The 18508-nt window shown below is 41.9% G+C and overlaps 1 protein-coding gene across 1 annotated transcript in view; it reads left to right on the top strand.

Annotated features, from left to right (window-relative positions):
* Positions 1 to 10983: 10983 nt before the first annotated feature.
* The window catches only part of ANXA13 (annexin A13), a 45572-nt gene continuing 38047 nt past the window's right edge, over positions 10984 to 18508 (top strand). The window contains exons 1-2 of the mRNA XM_030549612.1: positions 10984 to 10998; positions 12806 to 12880. Of these exons, the coding sequence (XP_030405472.1) occupies positions 10984 to 10998; positions 12806 to 12880 (90 nt within the window). The remainder of the gene's footprint in view (positions 10999 to 12805; positions 12881 to 18508) is intronic.

Here is an 18508-nt window from a genome sequence, read left to right as displayed (position 1 = left end):
CTTCTCGCCTGGTTTTGCAGGTCCTGGTTCAGCATAGACTGCACTAGAATGCGCGAGGTGTTTACAACGTCCACGATTGCAGTCTTGATCTGAGCAGGGTCCATGCTTGCTGTGCTATGGCGTTTGCACAGTTCACCCAGGAAAAAAGGCACAAAACGGTTGTCCGCTGCTTTCATGGAGGGAGGGGTGAGGCTGTACCCAGAACCACTCGTGACAATGTTTTTTGCCCCATCAGGCACTGGGATCTCAACCTAGAATTCCAAGGGGCAGGGGAGACTACAGGAACTATGGGATAGCTACCCACAGTGCAACGCTCCGTAAATCGACACTAGCGTCGGTACATGGACGCGGACAGCCGAATTAATGTGCTTAGTGTGGCCGCGTGCACTTGACTTTATACAATCTGTTTTTAAAAAATGGTTTCTGTAAAATCGGAATAATCCCATAGTGTAGACGTAACCTATTATCAACAGGAGAGAGTTCTCCCACTGACAAAAAAATTCCGCCCCCAATGAGAGGCAGTAGCTTTGTCAGGGGAGAGTTCTCCTGCCGACAAAGCGCTGTTCACACCAGCATTTGCATAAACTTTAGTTGTTTGGGGGGGGGGGTTTCACACCCTTGAACGACAAAAGTTTTACTGATGAAAGTGCAGTGTAGACAAAGCCTAACTTTCCAAATGTGAAAGATTTGTAATCAAAATGTCTGCCTGAGTCTGCAGATAGCTTAAAACAATGACTCAGCAATGGGAAATTTCCAGTATGCTATTAATCTGATTGGAGTGTCAACTTTAAAACCAACTGATGGTATCTCATTGGTATCTCTAATTGGAGTGTCAACATTAACTATTTAATCACGGACCATTGTAACGGATGGAATGGCTGGGGAGGGTGGAAGTGAAGTCACACTGGGCTGGTAATTGCAGAGAGGGAAAAACAAGAGACTCACAAAGACTGAAATGGGAGAGAAAGGAAGAAAGGCAGAAATAATCATGGCCTAAAGGCCATTCATCTTTCTATCTGACAATAGGGCACTGAACAAATAATGACTGATAACTAACCCCGTAATTAATGCATAAAACCAGAACATTCTCCTGTTCATCTCTATACAAACCCACTGATGTTGGTGAGCATTCCATTGTGCATTGTCACACAGAGTGAGCCACTGGATCAGTGAAAATATGGAAGTCAATTGAAATAAAACTCTTAACTGCTGCATTGCATCTGGTTTAGATGTAAGGTTTTCTAAGTCTTTTAGAATTTTATAGATACTGATATTGAGACTGACACCAACTTTCTATTCAGCAGTATTTTTCTCAAGCAGGTTGCACATTGTTTAAATAGCCCTTTACTCTTATTTTGAACTTCTTGAAAATAAAAGTATAGGGCTATTTAATTTTTGCTTTAGCTGCACTATATTACTACTAAAATATATTTAAGAGATTGCTGTTTGAAATGTCACGAGCAATCAGAACATGAAAGTAATACCTGCTGAAAGAAAGTGAACGTCTGATTACTTGTTCAATTTAATGTGTCTATTGTCTTACATGAATAATAATATTTGGTCAATGATAATATTGGCAAGAAAATGGAAGCCACAACAGTAGAAAGAAACTCCACACCTTATTGGCTTGCTTTCTGGCCTTGTTCCTACAATAAATTCATTTATACACACTCATCCTTCCAAAGCAATTCTTCAAAGCTTGTAAGCAAGGCTATCATTTTTCAATATGTCATATCCTATCACACCCTTATATAGTATATAAGTAAACTATGAAAAGTAATTCATCTGAAACCCTTTATATCTTGCTTGCTATCATATAAATCATTACCTGGTACAAGTCTTAAGCTGGTACTGTCTGTTTACTATTGATAACAGCAATAGGCCACACCTATTGATAGGGCATGGCAATTTTAAGCTTTTGATTTGGGGCCAAATTCTCATGTTAGTGAACCAACATCAGTGTTATTCCTTTGAAAATAACTAGTAAGACACAGATTGCAAAATCAGCAAGCTAGAAGCTCAAGCACTCAGACATCCCAACAGTGGGCACAGTACAAAAACCTCTTAGGGCTTGTCTACACTGGCACTTCACAGCACTGCAGCTTTCTCATTCAGGGGTGTGAAAAAACACCCCCCTGAGCACAGCAAGTTTCCAGAGTAGACAGTGCACCAGTGCCATGGAGGTGGCTTTAGCGTTGCCAGTGTAGACTGGCCCTTAGATTGCTTAGAAGCCTTGTGTTCAACTCATTGGGACTAATTTTCAAGCTTTACTCTGAAAAGTGTTTTGGGGCTATCAAAGCCATGATTAGAATCCAAAAATAGATTTACTTGAACATAAATGAGATTTTAACCTGTTGCAAGAATAAAGCATTATATAAAGAAATTGCATCATTTAGCTGTTTAATATTTTTGGTCAAGGTTTTCAAACAGTTGTTGGTATCCCTTCATCTCTGAGAGCCGGTGGGAACTGCAGCCTATGATGTAGATGGTTTGCAATGTGTCATGTGACTGAATCGTCCAATCCGAGATTTGCATGATCTTTGGCAGTTATTGCAAATATATGTATCTTGCTTGGGAGCTGCTTGCTTCTTACGGGATCTTTTCAAGCTGTAGAACCAGCTTCTATCATGGACTTTGATACCCTGATGGAGATGGGAGCCTAAAATTAGGTTCCTAAATAAAAGTTGTCTAATTTTCAAACATGCTGAGTTCCTTCAGCTCAGATTGAAGTCAGTCAGCCCTGATTCTAATTGTGATGGGTTGGATCACAGAAACCCCCTTGGGAGCTGCCACCTGATGTACCAAGACTACTTCCACCCCTGCCTACCCTGCCAGCTCAGGGCCCCAGCACCCTGTCTTGCTGAGCCAGACACCCCCATCTGCTCCAACACAGACCCAGGGTCTGAATTACTTGCCCCAAAGCTGCAGGTTTACCTGAAAGCAGTTAACCGAAGTGTGCTTGTCTATAACACTGAGATGCCCAACTCCCAATGGGGTCTAAACCCAAATAAATCTGTTTTACCCTGTGTAAAGCTTATGCAGGGTAAACTCATAAATTGTTTGCCCTCTATAACACTGATAGAGAGATATGCACAGTTGTTTGCTCCCCCAGGTATTAATACATACTCTGAGTTAACAAGTAAAAAGTGATGTTATTAAATACGGAAAGTAGGATTTAAGTGGTTCCAAGTAGTAACAGACAGAACAAAGTAAGTCACCAAGCAAAATAAAATGTGCAAATTTATGTCTAATCAAACTGAATACAGATAATCTCACCCTCAGAGATGCTTCTAACAGCTTCAGTACGTTTTTTTCCTCAGACTGGACACCTTCCAGGCCTGGGCACAATTATTTCCCCTAGTGCAACTCTTGTTCTACCTCAGGTGGTAGCTAGGGGATTCTTCATGATGGCTCCTCTCCTTTATTCTGTTCCACCCCTTTATATATATTTTGCATAAAGTGGGAATCCTTTGTCCCTCTCTGGGTTCCCACCCCCTCTTTCTCAATGGAAAGACACCAGGTTAAAGATGGATTCCAGTTCAGGTGACACGATCACATGTCACTGCAAGACTTCATTGCCCACTTGCCAACACACAGGTATACAGGAAGACTTACAGATAAACACAGCCATCTGCAGAGAATTCCCTGGTTAATGGGAGTCATCAAGATTCCAAACCACCATTCATGGCCCACACTTTGCATAATTACAATAGGGCCTCAGAGTTATATTTCATATTTCTAGTTTCAGATACAAGAGTGACACATTTATACAAATAGGATGATCACATTCAGTAGATTATAAGCTTTGTAATGATACCTTACAAGAGACCTTTTGCACAAAGTATATTCTAGTTATATTATATTCACTCATTAGCATATGTTTATACAATAATATAAACTGCAACTTCACACTAATCTTAGTTACACAGATGTAAATCAGATGTGTAAAAACAATATGAGTTCAGAAGCAGATTTCTGATTTCTGCCTTACAGCTTATAAGGTTTTATCCTAAATGGCCGTCATCTCCCATGACTGTGAAGGAGACTGCAGCCACAGGCTCAGCAAAATGGCTACCATGTCACTTTAACCTTTATACATGAAAGTGAAGCTTCCCTCAGCAAAGACTAACATCACCTCTCATTGCAGAATGGTTTACCCTTCCAGTGGGGCTTAAGCCAGGCTGGCCTTAGGGAAGGCGATGCCGCCATAGTCCCCATGTGAAGGTCAGGCTGGAGACATATTACAGCTGGTCGGAAAATTCAGATGAAACATTTTTTGTCAATATTTACCAATTTGTTGAAATCAAATTGTCTCCGCGAGAGGTTTACATTTTGATGAAGTTCCATCAGAACCTGGCTCTTTGACTGCCCATCTGCCAGCCTGCCTCTGACTTGGGGCTTCCAGGGTCCACAGCTTCAGGGCAGCCCCATCAGGTGCCGTGAAGCCAGGATTGCATTGCCTTTCACAGAGAATTTCAAAATTTTGGAGTCAAGTATCAGAGGGTAGCCGTGTTAGTCTGGATCTGTAAAAGCAGCAAAGAATCCTGTGGCACCTTATAGACTAACAGACGTTTTGGAGCATGAGCTTTCGTGGGTGTTGCATCTGAGGAAGTGGGTATTCACCCACGAAAGCTCATGCTCCAAAATTTTGGAGACACTCTTCAAAACAGAATTACCTTTCTCTGCCCAGCTGTGCTCCTCATTTCTCTGTTTTACTGTCTACAGGTGTGATGTTGTGCCTTGTGACCTTGTTATTCAGCTTGTTGCAGGTAGGTAATTTAAACCATCCAGTAATCATCTGTTTGCTCTTTTTGAGACCAAGAATTCAGCATTCTTGTAGCATATTATTTCTGTTTTGTCTTCACATTTTTTGGATTGTACCATATGAAAGATGTCTTAGCATTCATTAGATTCTTTGAACAAGTAGCAGTGATGGATGACAAAGCATGGCAGCGCCCTCATTTTGCCCTTAACATGGACTTGTTATATCACATAGACCAGGACAAACAGACACAGGGCATATGGACATAACTACTAGTATTCTGGCTGTATGATTGCAAGCTCCTGCATCTAGTACATGCAGCTCCACATGCCGGACATGCTGGGAAGGACAAAACACAATCTAAGATCCTGGCCTGATACTTTTGGCTGGGGTCCTTTAAAAAGCTGAGAATTTCTGTGCATCATGACCTGCATACCAATTAGTGGCCCCTATGGGGTTTTTGTAGGGCCCACTAGTACCCCTTCCCTTGGCAGAGATCCCCTTTGAATGAATAGAATCGACCTTATTAGCCCCCTAAGAGAAGAGCACATCTGGACATGAGCATATACTTGTTATTGTGGACTGTGCCACCTGATACCTGGAAGCCATGGCACTCCAGTCAGCAAATGCCAGGACTATTGCTAATGAGCTGCTGAAAGTCTTCATATGGGTAGGAATTCCCAAAAATCCTGACAGACTAGGAGACAAATTTCACATCCTGGCTGATGAGAGAAGTCTGAGCTATTGAAAGTCAAAGTATTACTTACATATGTGTACTGTCTGGATGGCCTAATGGAAAGATTCAATCAGACACTCAAGAGAATGATCAAGAAATTCACTACCCAGGACCATCAATATTAAGACCAGCTACTACCAACCCTTCTCTTCGCATCAGGGAAGTACCACAAGCATCAACGGGGTTTTCATCATTCAAACTGCTATACGAGCGAGCAACAGCCAAGAGACATACCAGAGCTGGCATGGGAAACATGGGAAAGCTAGGAGCCAAAAGCTGAAAACAGTACAATATGTTTTAAAGTTACGTGAGAGACTAGAGACTATGAAGGGGTACATGGGAGGAAAGTCTCAAAGAAGCACAGGAACAACAGCGACGACATTATAATAAAGGGGCATGAATGTGCATCTTTCAGCCAGGTGACAGCGTTCTCCTATTTCTTCCATACTCTGAATCAAAGCTAATGGTCAAGTGTCAAGGACCTTATGAGGTGGTTAAGAAAGTCGGAACCATAGACTACTTAATCAGACAACTGCGAGGCAGAAAGGAACAACAAATTTACCACATAAATTTGCTGGAGCTCTGGAAACAAGGGAAAACTTCGTCATGCCATATCCTGAGGAACTAGAATTGGGGCCCCAAATTAACAACTGCCTGAAAGAAAGCTTAGTGCCCCTCAGAGAGAACCTAAACCAGAAACAAAAGGAACAGGAATTCCAACTGGTATTTTCCAAAGGTATTCTCAGCTCTCCCTGGGAAGATGTCCCTGACCGACCATCAAATTGATGTGGAACCTGGTAAAGTAACACAGGAAGGGCTGTGACCAATCCCCAACTAATTGAGGGGGATGGTTGAAAAAGGACCATGTTAGAACTCAGGGAAATGGAGGAATCTCAAGGTGATTGGAGGAGTCCTATTGTGCTCATGGGCAGTGGGTATAATAGACCAGGAGAGGCTCCAGCCAGAGCAGCTCCAGCCGCACCAGCCCACCAATCTCAGCCCTGGGCCATCTGCCAACTCCAGCCATGCCAGCCAGCCAAAGTAGCCTCAGCCACAGCAGCCCCAGCCCCTCTCCCTTTAATTGGTTAACTGATTAAATGACATAATTTTAATCATTTAAACTGTAACGATGCTGGTTCTGGCAGGACCCAACTGAGAGAGTCAATGCAGGACCAATTGCTTAGAGCAGGGCATTTACAGCCCAAGGCTGGGGTTTTTCCACCTCTAAGGCAAACCAAACCAGCCAGACAGGAAGGACTTTGGTTTTACCCCACTGGCTAACCACAAGTCACACAAGCAAGTCCCTTATACACTCCAGTTTCCCAGTATCACCATCAGTGCCACTAGTTATGTGGACAAATGGTTATGAAAACCAATACCCCAGTAAAAGAAAAAAGGTTCTCTCAATCCCAAAGGGCCAAGTCCCAGACCCAGGTCAATATACAAATCAGATCTTACCCACAAATCACGCTGTTGCCAATCCTTTAGAATCTAAAATCTAAAGGTTTATTCATAAAAGGAAAATATATAGATGAGAGCCAGAATTGGTTAAATGGAATCAATTACATACAGTAATGGCAAAGTCTTGGTTCAGGCTTGTAGTAGTGATAGAATAAACTGCAGGTTCAAATCAAGTCTCTGGAGTACATCCAGAGCTGAGATGGGTCATTCAGTCCTTTGTGTAGAGCTTTCATTTGTAGCAAAGTCCCTCCAGCGGTAAGAAGCAGGACTGAAGACAAGATGAAGATGAAGCGTCAGCCTTTTATAGTCTTTTCCAGGTGTAAGAACACCTCTTTGTTCTTACTGTGGAAAATTACAGCAAAATTGAGTCTGGAGTTGCATGGGCAAGTTTCTGCATACTTTGCTGAGTTACAAGGCGTATCTGCCTTCCTTCAATGGGTCAGTTTTATAGCTGTTGGTCCTTAATGGGCCATCAAGCAGGCTAGGCAGAGCTAACACCAACTTGTCTGAGGTGTCATCCAGAAACACAGCATAATTTTGAAATACAGATAGTATAGAGCCAATACTTATAACTTTAAATACAAAAATGATATATGCATACAGATAGCATAATCATAGCCAGCAACCCATAACCATGCCTTAGACACCCTATTTGATCCCCTTTATACAAGATTTGGTGCCACTATAGGACTTTGGTTGCAACCATGTTCTATATCGTCCCAGTTCAAATCAATAACATGACATAAACGGTTAATTTTTTTAATGGATATTTACATCCCTACACTCGACCTATTTCATTTTAAGACATGGAGACAGCTGACTTCCACTGTGATTTGAAATCCTCTGAATTCCTTCTCAAGCAGAATTTTTAGCTCCATAAGCCCTTGCTGCAGCTCATTTCTACTAGCAAGTTCCAAGTGGGCCAAAGTTTTCTTGTCTCCTCTGTTTCCTGAAAAATATTTTAATGCATGACCATCAGGCTGTTGGTCACCTCATTGATCCATCTTGCCAGCCCAGACTGGGAATTCCCAGTCCACCAGGAGAATTTGTAGCTGCTTCCCAACAAAGATTTTCTCTCCCACCATAGGACATCTTCCAGTCCTTTCCAGGGAGTTTCCAGATTTTGTTTTCATTCCTCTTGCAAAGTCTCCATCTCTTGTTTTAAATCATTTTGGCCATCTTTGATTTCTGCAAGCACCTCCACTATTTTTTCCTCCAGGGTTGAACAGGAATACCAGCTCACAATTTCTGTTCTTGGAAACTCTGTGCCACTGTCATGCTAATGTTGACCATTTTGCCTGTGCAGTTAGCCAATATTCAGGGCCTTGCAAGGTTGTTTCCATTAGGAGGAGAAATTGAGTACATGGGTCAAATATGTTCTTTGGTACAATCCTGTTAATTAACAAAAAATTCATACATAGTCATGTTCCTCTAAATTCAGTAGAAACAAAACAACAGCAGGCATTTTCCTTGCTCAGAAATCCCCAAGCCTGTCTCTTTAGTGAGTTCTGTGCCCAAGAAACTGTGTATCTCTGTTCTTGGAGTCATGCTCACAACTGCTTCTTCTTGCTTTCTGCTAGCTCTCTGCTTCTAACACACATACAGCTTCCATTCAGACTACAAAGCTCAGTTTTCCTCAGGCCTCACCATGCTGCTCAGTGCCTTGGGCAGTACCCTGTACTGTTTTCAGCTATCTCACTACATGAAAGAACTTAATTGTTCCTTCAATTTACCCTGAATGAATGGTGATTAGCACACCCCCGGGCTTTGGCCAGGTCCATGATTGTCTTTGGACCGAAGACTCCATGGAAGCCATTAACAATATCTGGTATAACAGTACTGCTATTCATTTACAGTAGCACTATTGCTGCAGATGGCACTTACTACCTGGAATAACAGTCTGCCTCCTGAGTTCATATGCTTCCTACTAACCTCACTTATCCCCCTTCTGCCTTGCAGAGAGTCCTATTTTACTCTTGGGGGCATTCTGTGCCCAAAAATTAAAAATTCTGCACAAAAAAAATTAAAATTTCTGCAAAATTCTGCACCTTTTGTCAAAATAACACTACATAATCATGCCAGTTTCAATTATTTTGGTAACTGATTTCAAAATACCTGTCAGACACCCACTCTCCCCACCCCAAGCTCAGGGATTCAGAAGGAGAAACAGCCTGATGCTCGGTCCCAGGCTTGCACAGAGTTTCCTGCACACCACCCTTGCCTTCCCTCTGGGAACTGCAGCTGCCAAAAACCCTCTAGCTCCCTCTCCCTCCCCCCAGCAGTGTCTTCTATGTGCAAGTGGCCCCTAGTGGTGGCTAGCAGAACTGCAACCCATTTCTGGGGCGGGGAAGGAAATTCTGCATGCATGTTAATTTCTGCAAAATTCTGCATTGCACAGTGGCGCAGAATTCCCCCAGGAGTACTATTTATAGGGCTCCATACTATAAATCCTTAGCTCCATGTTGCTCTCAGTCTCCTTAAATCAGTCCCACTTGTCCACTGCTTGAACTTGGCAGGTAGAGGTGGTTATATGAATTATATCAGCCCTTCACATTCCACTGCTACTGGATAAAAATAGGAAATTAGTTGGTGCATGCCATCATAGAGGATGGGAGTAGAGACACCAACAATACCGCCATCCCAACAGTTTGAGCACTACACCTGTGTGGATATGGCTTCAGAGCCTTGAGCATGGAGTCAGTCCTCTTGTCTGCTGGATCCCAGGTAGAATCTCATAATCCTTTATCTGTTGTTAATCATATGGCAAAATTTTCAAGCATCGCCATGTAAACTAAATCCACAAAATGACTTCAGATATAGTGCACAGCCTGCTAATTTTGCATGCTAATATCATGTGTATACATTCAAAATGGGTATTTGCATGCACAACACAGCCTTATATGATTCGATCCACTGGTTATTTTAATCCACTTGCGACTGGTCCTCCATTTTACTCACTGTGCTGCTGACACCAATGAAATCAATGGCCTTATAGGCGGTACTTAATCTGGAGCAATTAGCAGTGCAGTGAGTGCGTTCAAACCTGGAACATTCACATATAGTTCAGTAATTAAGTTCAGTGCTTTTCTTCGCCATTCTGTTCCCCCACTTAATGGGTGCAGGATCACTTTGAGAGGAGCTCTGAAAAATATTGTGGCAGAAGTGGAGATCTGCTAAATCGCTCATGCAATGCCAGGTGTTAAAGGTGTTCTTTGAAATGAGCAAAGAGGAAAATATATTACAATATGGTGTATATCTTCAAAGATAGATTATCATAGATTATTAAATTCTGGATACAAATGTTCATTGTCACAATTGACTCAACTTCTTGAGTGCATTCAAACACCATTAAAGTCTTTACAGAATATGCCACAGTGCACTGATAGCTGACTAAATCTTTAAAACGTGCCCTGGCATTTTAAGAATGAGCACACTGAACATTAAATGAACTACTGAGATTCCCAATGATACTGCTAGAGTCAGTAATGCATTCTGTTACATGCAGTGAATTTGGTTTTGGTTACTATTTTAGGATCTCCTATAAAGTTAAATCAATCTAAGATCATTGATCATAAATTCAATTGGAGCTGAGGGTGCTCTGCATTTCACTGGGTCAAGCCCACTATGAACTCAGAGCAGGAATCATCCCTTTTTAAATGTTTAGAAATCACATATTGACACTTGCGATAATCATATATTTTAAATAATAATTGTTTTTAAACGGTGTGACTAATGCCCCCATCCCAGAAGGTGCTGATTGCCTCCTGAAAGGCGCATCCAAACTCTAGCACCTTGCAGGATTAACTGCTAAACTTTTAAGAAAATAAAGTCCATTTACATTGATGTACACACACCCATCTATAAATGACTCAAATAATGATAATGTCAAAAGTTATTTATTAATCCAGGAACTCTCAGGGCAGGGATCATACTTGGAAGCTATAATAAGACTCGGCTATTGAAAATACTTATCTTATTGAACAACAAAGCAGTTGTATCCTCCACGCATTCAAGCTAAGCGAAAATGGGCAACTTTCATGTAAGTAATTACTTCACTTGGATTGCATTTGCGCACTATCAGTTTATATTCAATAATATATATTTCAATTAGGATTTCAGATAGGAAGTATGTTTTTAAATGTATTGTGACTTTGTTGTGTGTACCTGATAATATTTACATCAACGCAAATCTGTATAAAACTACAGTTGTAATATAGATTCTGAGTGTTTTAATAGTGACTATAACACAGTTAAACAGGGGTGGTATTGTAAGATTTAAAAAAACGCAATAAACATTGTGTTAAGGAACCTGTGAGCTTGTGTATGTACTTGCTGGACACTAAAATAACTCCATATGGATCTAGGACAACATCTTCAATGACGGAAGCCAACATTTTCAAATTTTGGCTAAGTTTGTCATTGGGTGACTAAGTAGTCATCTACAAGTGCTCTGAGAACTGCGCTGTTCACAGCGGGACCTGACCCAAATCCATAAATTGAAACCCCTTAGGATTACTGTAGGGTTTTGACTGAGAGAATTTCAGCCAAAATATCCATGTTTAGATTCCTAATATTAGACATCTAAATGCACATTTAAGTACTGTCCACTGTAGGTAGGACAAGAAGTAATTGGCTTAATCTGCAATATAGGAGATTTAAGTTGGATACTAGGAAGAACTTTCTAACTATAGAGATAATTAAGTACTGGAATAGGTTACCAAGGGAGGTTGTGGAATCCCTATCACTGGAGGTTTTTAAGAACAGAGGAGACAAACACCTGCCAGGGATGAACCTACAGGTGTTCCTGCCTTAATAAGGGAAAGGAATGAACTAGATGACTTCTTGAGGTCCCTTCCAGTCCTACCTTTCTATGATTCTATAATGTTCAAAGAACTTCAATGGGAACTGCAGGTGCTCAGTATATCTGTCATTTAAGCAACTTGTATTGTAATAAAAAGGTAATATGGTTTGTATTTATATTTTTGAAACTCACAAATTAGCATATTTATTTCTGCTGTTGTGTATTCTGATAGAGTTAAGTTAAACACTGATAAAAGAGCCATATCCCAGGAAGTGCTGAGCACCTGCCACTGCCAGAGAGCCATATCTTGAGGTCTTTACTCATTATTTTCTCAGTCAAACATCCGTTCCCTAGACTGTGCACTGCACGAAGAGAGATTGTGAATCAGGGCCATTAGGAAGTGCAGATTGCTGCTCTGGTGTGTCGGTCCCACTCTGAAGACTTGTGTAAGAATCTTGGGAAAAGGTAAATAGCCCCTCCTCCTTCTCGCCATTCCTTTCTGGGCCATTTGTTCCCCAAGGGGAACAAGAAGCAAGCAGCCCTTGCTCACAGAGCCTGCTATTTGGATCAGCTTTAGCATGGGCAGCACAAGGCTAGGGCAGGGAAGCTTCTTGTACACACCCTGTCTCCTCCCCGCACACAGACGCCTGCGCACCCATGTAAGGGCAGATCACTTCAATTTCTCCTGAGTGAGGTGAGCCTGAAAAGGCTGATCCTGCTGCATTTGAAGTAATTGGAAAAACTCTCATTGACTTCAGTAGGAACAGTAGAATGCCCACATTGTTTAAGGACCTCAAGAGTTGGCCCATTTACACCAGTGGGAAATGCAGGGACTCAGCTTCCCTTGGGATTTGGTCCCAGGAGATTGGAACTAATCTTGGAAATATGCTCAACTCCTGGTTCTGAGAATCACTTCTGAAACACCCTCATAATCTGTAGCCCTAAATAAAAGGCTTTAAGCAAGCAGTTTGTTCTTCTCCTATTTCTACATTTCACCACAATATTTTCGTTCATGCTTTGTGTGTTGTGTGTTTTAAATCCCCAGAGCAAGTCGTACAACTTTACAGAAAAAGTGCAGGATTCAACAGTAGGGGGCCCCAGTTTTTCAGCAAATGAGCCAGTAAGCAATTTTGTTATGAGGGGTGCAGCACATGTACTTGCCTAAGACTGGCTATTTTGGACTCTGCCTTAAGCATTATTCTCTCTCTCTTTAGCTCTGGTTCAGACTAATACAGCTGAGCAGGAACCTGATTTTCCATCTTGCAGGAAATTCCATGATTTCTAATAGTTTTCCATTGTGAAACAGGACAAAGCCAAAAAAAGCTGAAATTTCCCACAAAATGAAATTCTAAAAAAAATTAGTTTGGGGTCAATCAAAACATTTTGTTTCCATAAAATCAAAACATTAGTTCTGATTTCAACCTTTAACTTCTTAAACCTCTTTTAAATATAAAAAACAATGAATTTCATTTTGAAAATAAAAGCTGAAACATTCAATTCCAAAAATATTGACACAGGATGTTATCAAAATACTTAATTTCAGATGGGGGGGGTCCAAAATAATTTTTTTTCAAAACATGTCATTTTTTACAAAAAGGGCATTTTTCATCACAATTCCAGATCCCAAATCTTTAGACTTCAGTTGGGTTTCACTCTCTGAACAGGATCTGGTTCCTGCTTCTGCAATTGACTGAAAACCTGGATCAGAACACTCCCATACTTTGGAAGGTTCAAAGTTTATAACTGTTTCCTCCCTTTGCAATCTTGTACCCTCAATCCTATCTGTAATTTGATTTCCCTCTTAATTGCCCCAAATGGAATCAGATGGACTAGGTGGATGAGATATCTTTGACTGGTCAAACAAAACGTATTACTTCACCCACCTAGTCTCTCTAATATCCTGGGATGGCTAAAACAACACTGAATACATCAAATGGAATCAATCAGTCTAAAATTTTGCATGCATGGTCTGCTGCCAGGAGAGGTGCTTTGGGGAAGGTTTCAGGATAATCTGAAAAGGCTTTCATATGATATGACAGTTTGCAAAGCTGAGGCATTTTCACTTTTGTAAAATTGGGTTAACTTTATCATCGAATGTCATCTCTCAAAAATGCCTTAGCCGAGAAACTCCAGATCTTATATATTTTATTTTTCCTAATGAATATTGGTGCCTTTGGATAATTTGGGGAAGGAGAGTGATTCATTTTTAATGTGATTTGTTTTTTGAGAATCTCATAAGGTCTCAGATTCTGACTAATTGCCTTCCTCAGTCAGGGAGGACTCTAAGCAACACAAAAGAAAGGGTGAGTCTGGCACAGGACAGGTGGTTTGAAAACATCCAAGTACCAAGCAGGGATTGCCTCCGACTCTGCCAGATAAGTCTGGAGGTTCTCCTGAGTGACTAATGCAGAATTTTATAAACATCACATGGACTTTTGCATTGCCTGTGAGTGCTTTACGTACTCCTCCTGAATTATAACTCTGTAGGGACCACTGCTGAATATAAATATTATTTATTGCAGTGAGAGGCTTGTTGCTGTGTTTTGTTTTCTCACAGAGCCCAACGGTAGCTTCTTCTGGCCTCCTTTCCTAGGAAGAGGTGATATTCAATGGCAGTTGCTGGCCAGATACCCAATCTCAGCAGAAGGTGCAATAGATTTGTGTTCAGCCATGGGAGGTTGGGAGAGAACTAATGACAGATTTTGGTTCCTTCCATGGAGCCCACTTGAGAGAGAAAAGAGAGGAAAAATGTGCTGATGTAGAGAAGGTGATAGAATACACTTCTCCTGAGGGCATTCTGCACCAAAAAATTAAAAATTCTGCACACTGATTGCAGGTGGCTCGTTGGGATGGTCAAGGTGCAGGGGGAGTGGGGCTCATCAAGAGGGGTTCTGGGTGCAGGGCATCTGAGGCTTGACCAGAGAGCCTAGGTATGAGGGGGTCTGGATGCCTGAGGTTTGTTCAGGTTGGGGAGCAGCTCCCCATACAGTGATCCCTCCACCTGCAGTGATGGGTGCAGGAAGTGCAGGGGGGGAGTTTGCAGATCTTCCTACAGCTGGGGAAGAAATCTGGGGGTGAGTATGACATAGCCCCGGATGCTATACAATGGAAGAGGAAGTCCCATCCTCCCCAGCCTAGCCAGGACCAGCAGCTGAGCCTGGCTCAGGGTAGGAGCCACCAGCCCAGCCCCCTGCCACACAGTGATTTACCTCTCTGCCAGCTGCCCTGGGTAACCAAAACATACTGCTGGGGAGGCTCGCATGACCGCTCTTGTGGCTTCCCTTTGCTTCCCTATCAGAGAGTCATTTTTCTGCAGGGAAGCAAAGAAATCTGTGGGGGACATAAATTCTGCACATGCGCAGTGGCGCAGAAATCCCCCAGGAGTAATACACTTCCCTAAAACAATGTCAGTTGAATCTGAAAACATGCTTCATGGTGGTTAACATCACTAGTGGCTCATCATATGCTGTATTATGATCAAATGATCAGCAAAATTAAAGAAGCCAAATTCATCCCTAGTGTAACTGAAATGAAACTTATTTTTAGGTGAATAAAGCCCTTCATCTGCAGCCTTGGTTTGTGTTTGACCTAAAAACATGTCATTCAGTAATGAAAGCTACAGTTCTGGAGCCACACAATTCTACCTGACCCACAAGGTGACTGCCAGTGAATAATATTGATACAAAAATAATGCTCTCCTGCTGTATCGGTGGAATTTAATATTCCAGGACGGTATTCGGTCAAATTGGAGCTCTACAATATAAAATTACATGAGTGAAAAATGATAAACATTTTTTATTGATTGTTATAGTAGGGTGAGATGGGTGCCAAGCTGAAATGATGATGGGTGAATAAATGCAAAATATTCATATTTTGTATTAGCAGCTGCTGCTTTGTAGCAGGAGTGAGGCTGATTCAGATGTGTATTTTAATTTTGCAGTTCTAAATAAAGGGCAGGGCTCTCAGCCTGTATATGGGCACTTTTTATTCTGAAAAATTGAAAAAAATAAGTATCTTTTGACCTCGTTAAAAGGGCTAATTAACTGCATTTTTACTCACAAGTTTAAAAAAGTTTATTTGCACCTGGTTATTTTTAGGAAATTTTCAGTTGCAGCTAGAATTGTTGAGCAGTAACAGAAGAGGTATCTATATGGTAACTGTACTTTGTATCTACTGTACATTTCATATGGAAGGCCTTTTCATTGCCTCTATAGTGCCTGATAGTATCAGTTGCTGATATGCAACTGCTGTTATTAAGCACAAAACAGCCTTAACAATATGTATTTTGATATAATCAGTGGCAGTCTGCATGACAGATGGGGGATGGCATTCAGATACGGTGATATATTGCTCTGAACGTTATGGGAAGCAGATGTAGCTGTCTGCCACAGTGTGTAACAAGAAAAGAGAAAACTGGCCAAACAAAGATAAATTACAGGTATGCTGATTGGAAAAGAGCAAAGGAAGAGTCGATTAAGTCTAATGGTTTAGACACAACAAATTCTGCACCTTGGCAGGGGTTAGACAAGATGATCCTTGCGGTTCCTTCTAACCCAGCAGAATGGAAAGACGGCAGCATCCCTGTATAAGCTCAAAGTATCTTGCACCAAGTGTGGCAACTACAGGCTGATCTCACTGTTATCGGTCCCAAGAAAGGTCTTTCCTCACATTCTGCTCGATATGATGCAGTTGCTTCTCGACAGACATCATTGTCTACAGCAATCAAGTTTCACAGTTGGGCGGTCAATAATGGACACTGTCCTTACCATCCAGCTTCTTGTTGAGCTGCACCGAGAATTTAACTGCCCGCTTCATGTGACATATATTACTGTATCTCAAAGCAGCTTTTGATTTGGTCAACAAGTCAGCACTTTGGTTCACATTGAGAGGAGTTGGTGTTCCAAATGATCTGCTAAAACTTTTCCATGACCTTCACACCAGTACTCGTGCAAGAGTACGCATTGGTTCAGAGCTTTTGACTCATTTCTACAACCTCAGGTGTGCATTAGAGATGCATTCTCACCCTGCATTATTCTGTTGAGCTATCAAATGGATATAAGGACTTGCTCTTCTACACATCACAATCAAGGTGGGTCAAGAAGTGTTCACTGACTAAGATTACACCAACAACACTGCCTTGTTTGTGGAGAAGTCAGAGAATTTCAGCCCTTGCCTTCTCAGGTCTCCAAGATGCCACCCGCAATATGGGATCAAACATGTCATGGCAGAAGACCAAAGTCCAGAACCTCAAAGCTGGAGCATCAGAATCCCCAATGCAGATAGGACTTAGTACCATGGAGAGTGTTAATGCATTCATCTACCTAGGCTGCAAGCAGAGTTCAAATTGTCACAGAAAACTGGATGTTCTTCAATGAATAGGTCTTGCCACTTCCTGAATGAGCTCCATGTCTTGGTTATGGATGCTACAACTTTGTGATGAGACAAAATTCCAGATCTATCAAGCCTGTGTACTACCTATATTTCTATGAGTTCAAAACCTAGACACTCTTACAGAGAGACTTGGAGCAACTAGAAACATTCCTTATGCACTGTTGGTGTCAAATCCTGAGCACAAAGTGATTTGACTGTGTGTGTAATGTCATGATCTCAAAAAGATCGGGCCTTCTTTCAGTTGTTCACTATATTCAAAAGCAGTATTGCATGCTTCTTAGCCACATCACCAAAATGGACAAAAACACCATGCTTTGAAACTCTCCATCACAAGGTAGATCAGATAATGGCATAGGATGGGATCGCAGGGGCAAGTGAAGTGGTTAGAGGCAGAAAGCAGATAGGAAATGTTTGTATCTGTGATGGAGAGGAGGAGGAGAGAGTTGTAGGAGAGGAAGAAAAGGCAAGCTGAGGGGAGGGGGAAAGGTACGTCATATTTTCTCTATTTTCTTTTGAAAGACATAGGCGAGAGCCTGTGTGGAGAGAGAGACATGGAGGCAAGAGAAGGGAAGTGTTTGAGGAATGAATCAATGGGATGAAAAAGCACCTGGGATTGCAGGCACGTGATTCAACTAAGTTGGAGATGTAGAGTTGTTTAACTAGGAAGATGATAGAGTTGAAGGACAAGTGAATGAATCTGTAGTAGAGGAAGTCAGCCTGGTCATGGGATTTCCACCACAGATGCTCTGTTGCATGAGAGCAGAAACAGAAGAAGAGGAGGTTGGGGATGAGTGAGGCCTGGGGGTTGGGAGGGCAGACCTGGGGAGGAGGTGAAAGAGTCAAGGGCAGAGGAGAGTGAAACATGCAGAGAATAAACAACCATGTAAGAAAAGGAATAAAGGGCCAGGAGGAGGGGACTAAGAGCAGACAAGAAGTCATCAGTGCTGATGGACTGAAAGTCATGGAAAGGCTGAACAACAGTGCATGAGGGGAAAGGAGGGGTTTGCTAATGGTGGATGCTGAAAGTGACCAGGTGATAGTGGGAGAGGGGAGCCTAGCAAAAGAGATATTGCAGAGAGCAGTGCTTGTGAAGACCAAGTCAAGTGAATGACCCTTTTGGTGAGTGGGAGAGTTAAATCAGGACTGCAAGTTGCATGAAGGTGCCAAAGATCATTATTATTATCTGCTGTGTTCCTGCTGCCTTTCATTGTTTGTTTGGCTTTAACTTCCAGCCACTGGTTCTTGTTCTGCCTTTCTCCACTAGAGCCAAGAGACCTTCAAGACCTTGTATTTTCTCCCCATGAAGGTAATCAAGTGGGCTCCAGCTGTTTTCTACCCCTACTGGTTAACTTTCTGG

The sequence above is a fragment of the Gopherus evgoodei genome, chromosome 2 (assembly GCF_007399415.2).
Source record: "Gopherus evgoodei ecotype Sinaloan lineage chromosome 2, rGopEvg1_v1.p, whole genome shotgun sequence".
Classification (NCBI taxonomy): domain Eukaryota; kingdom Metazoa; phylum Chordata; order Testudines; family Testudinidae; genus Gopherus; species Gopherus evgoodei.
This window is presented reverse-complemented; position numbering and strand designations above follow the sequence as displayed.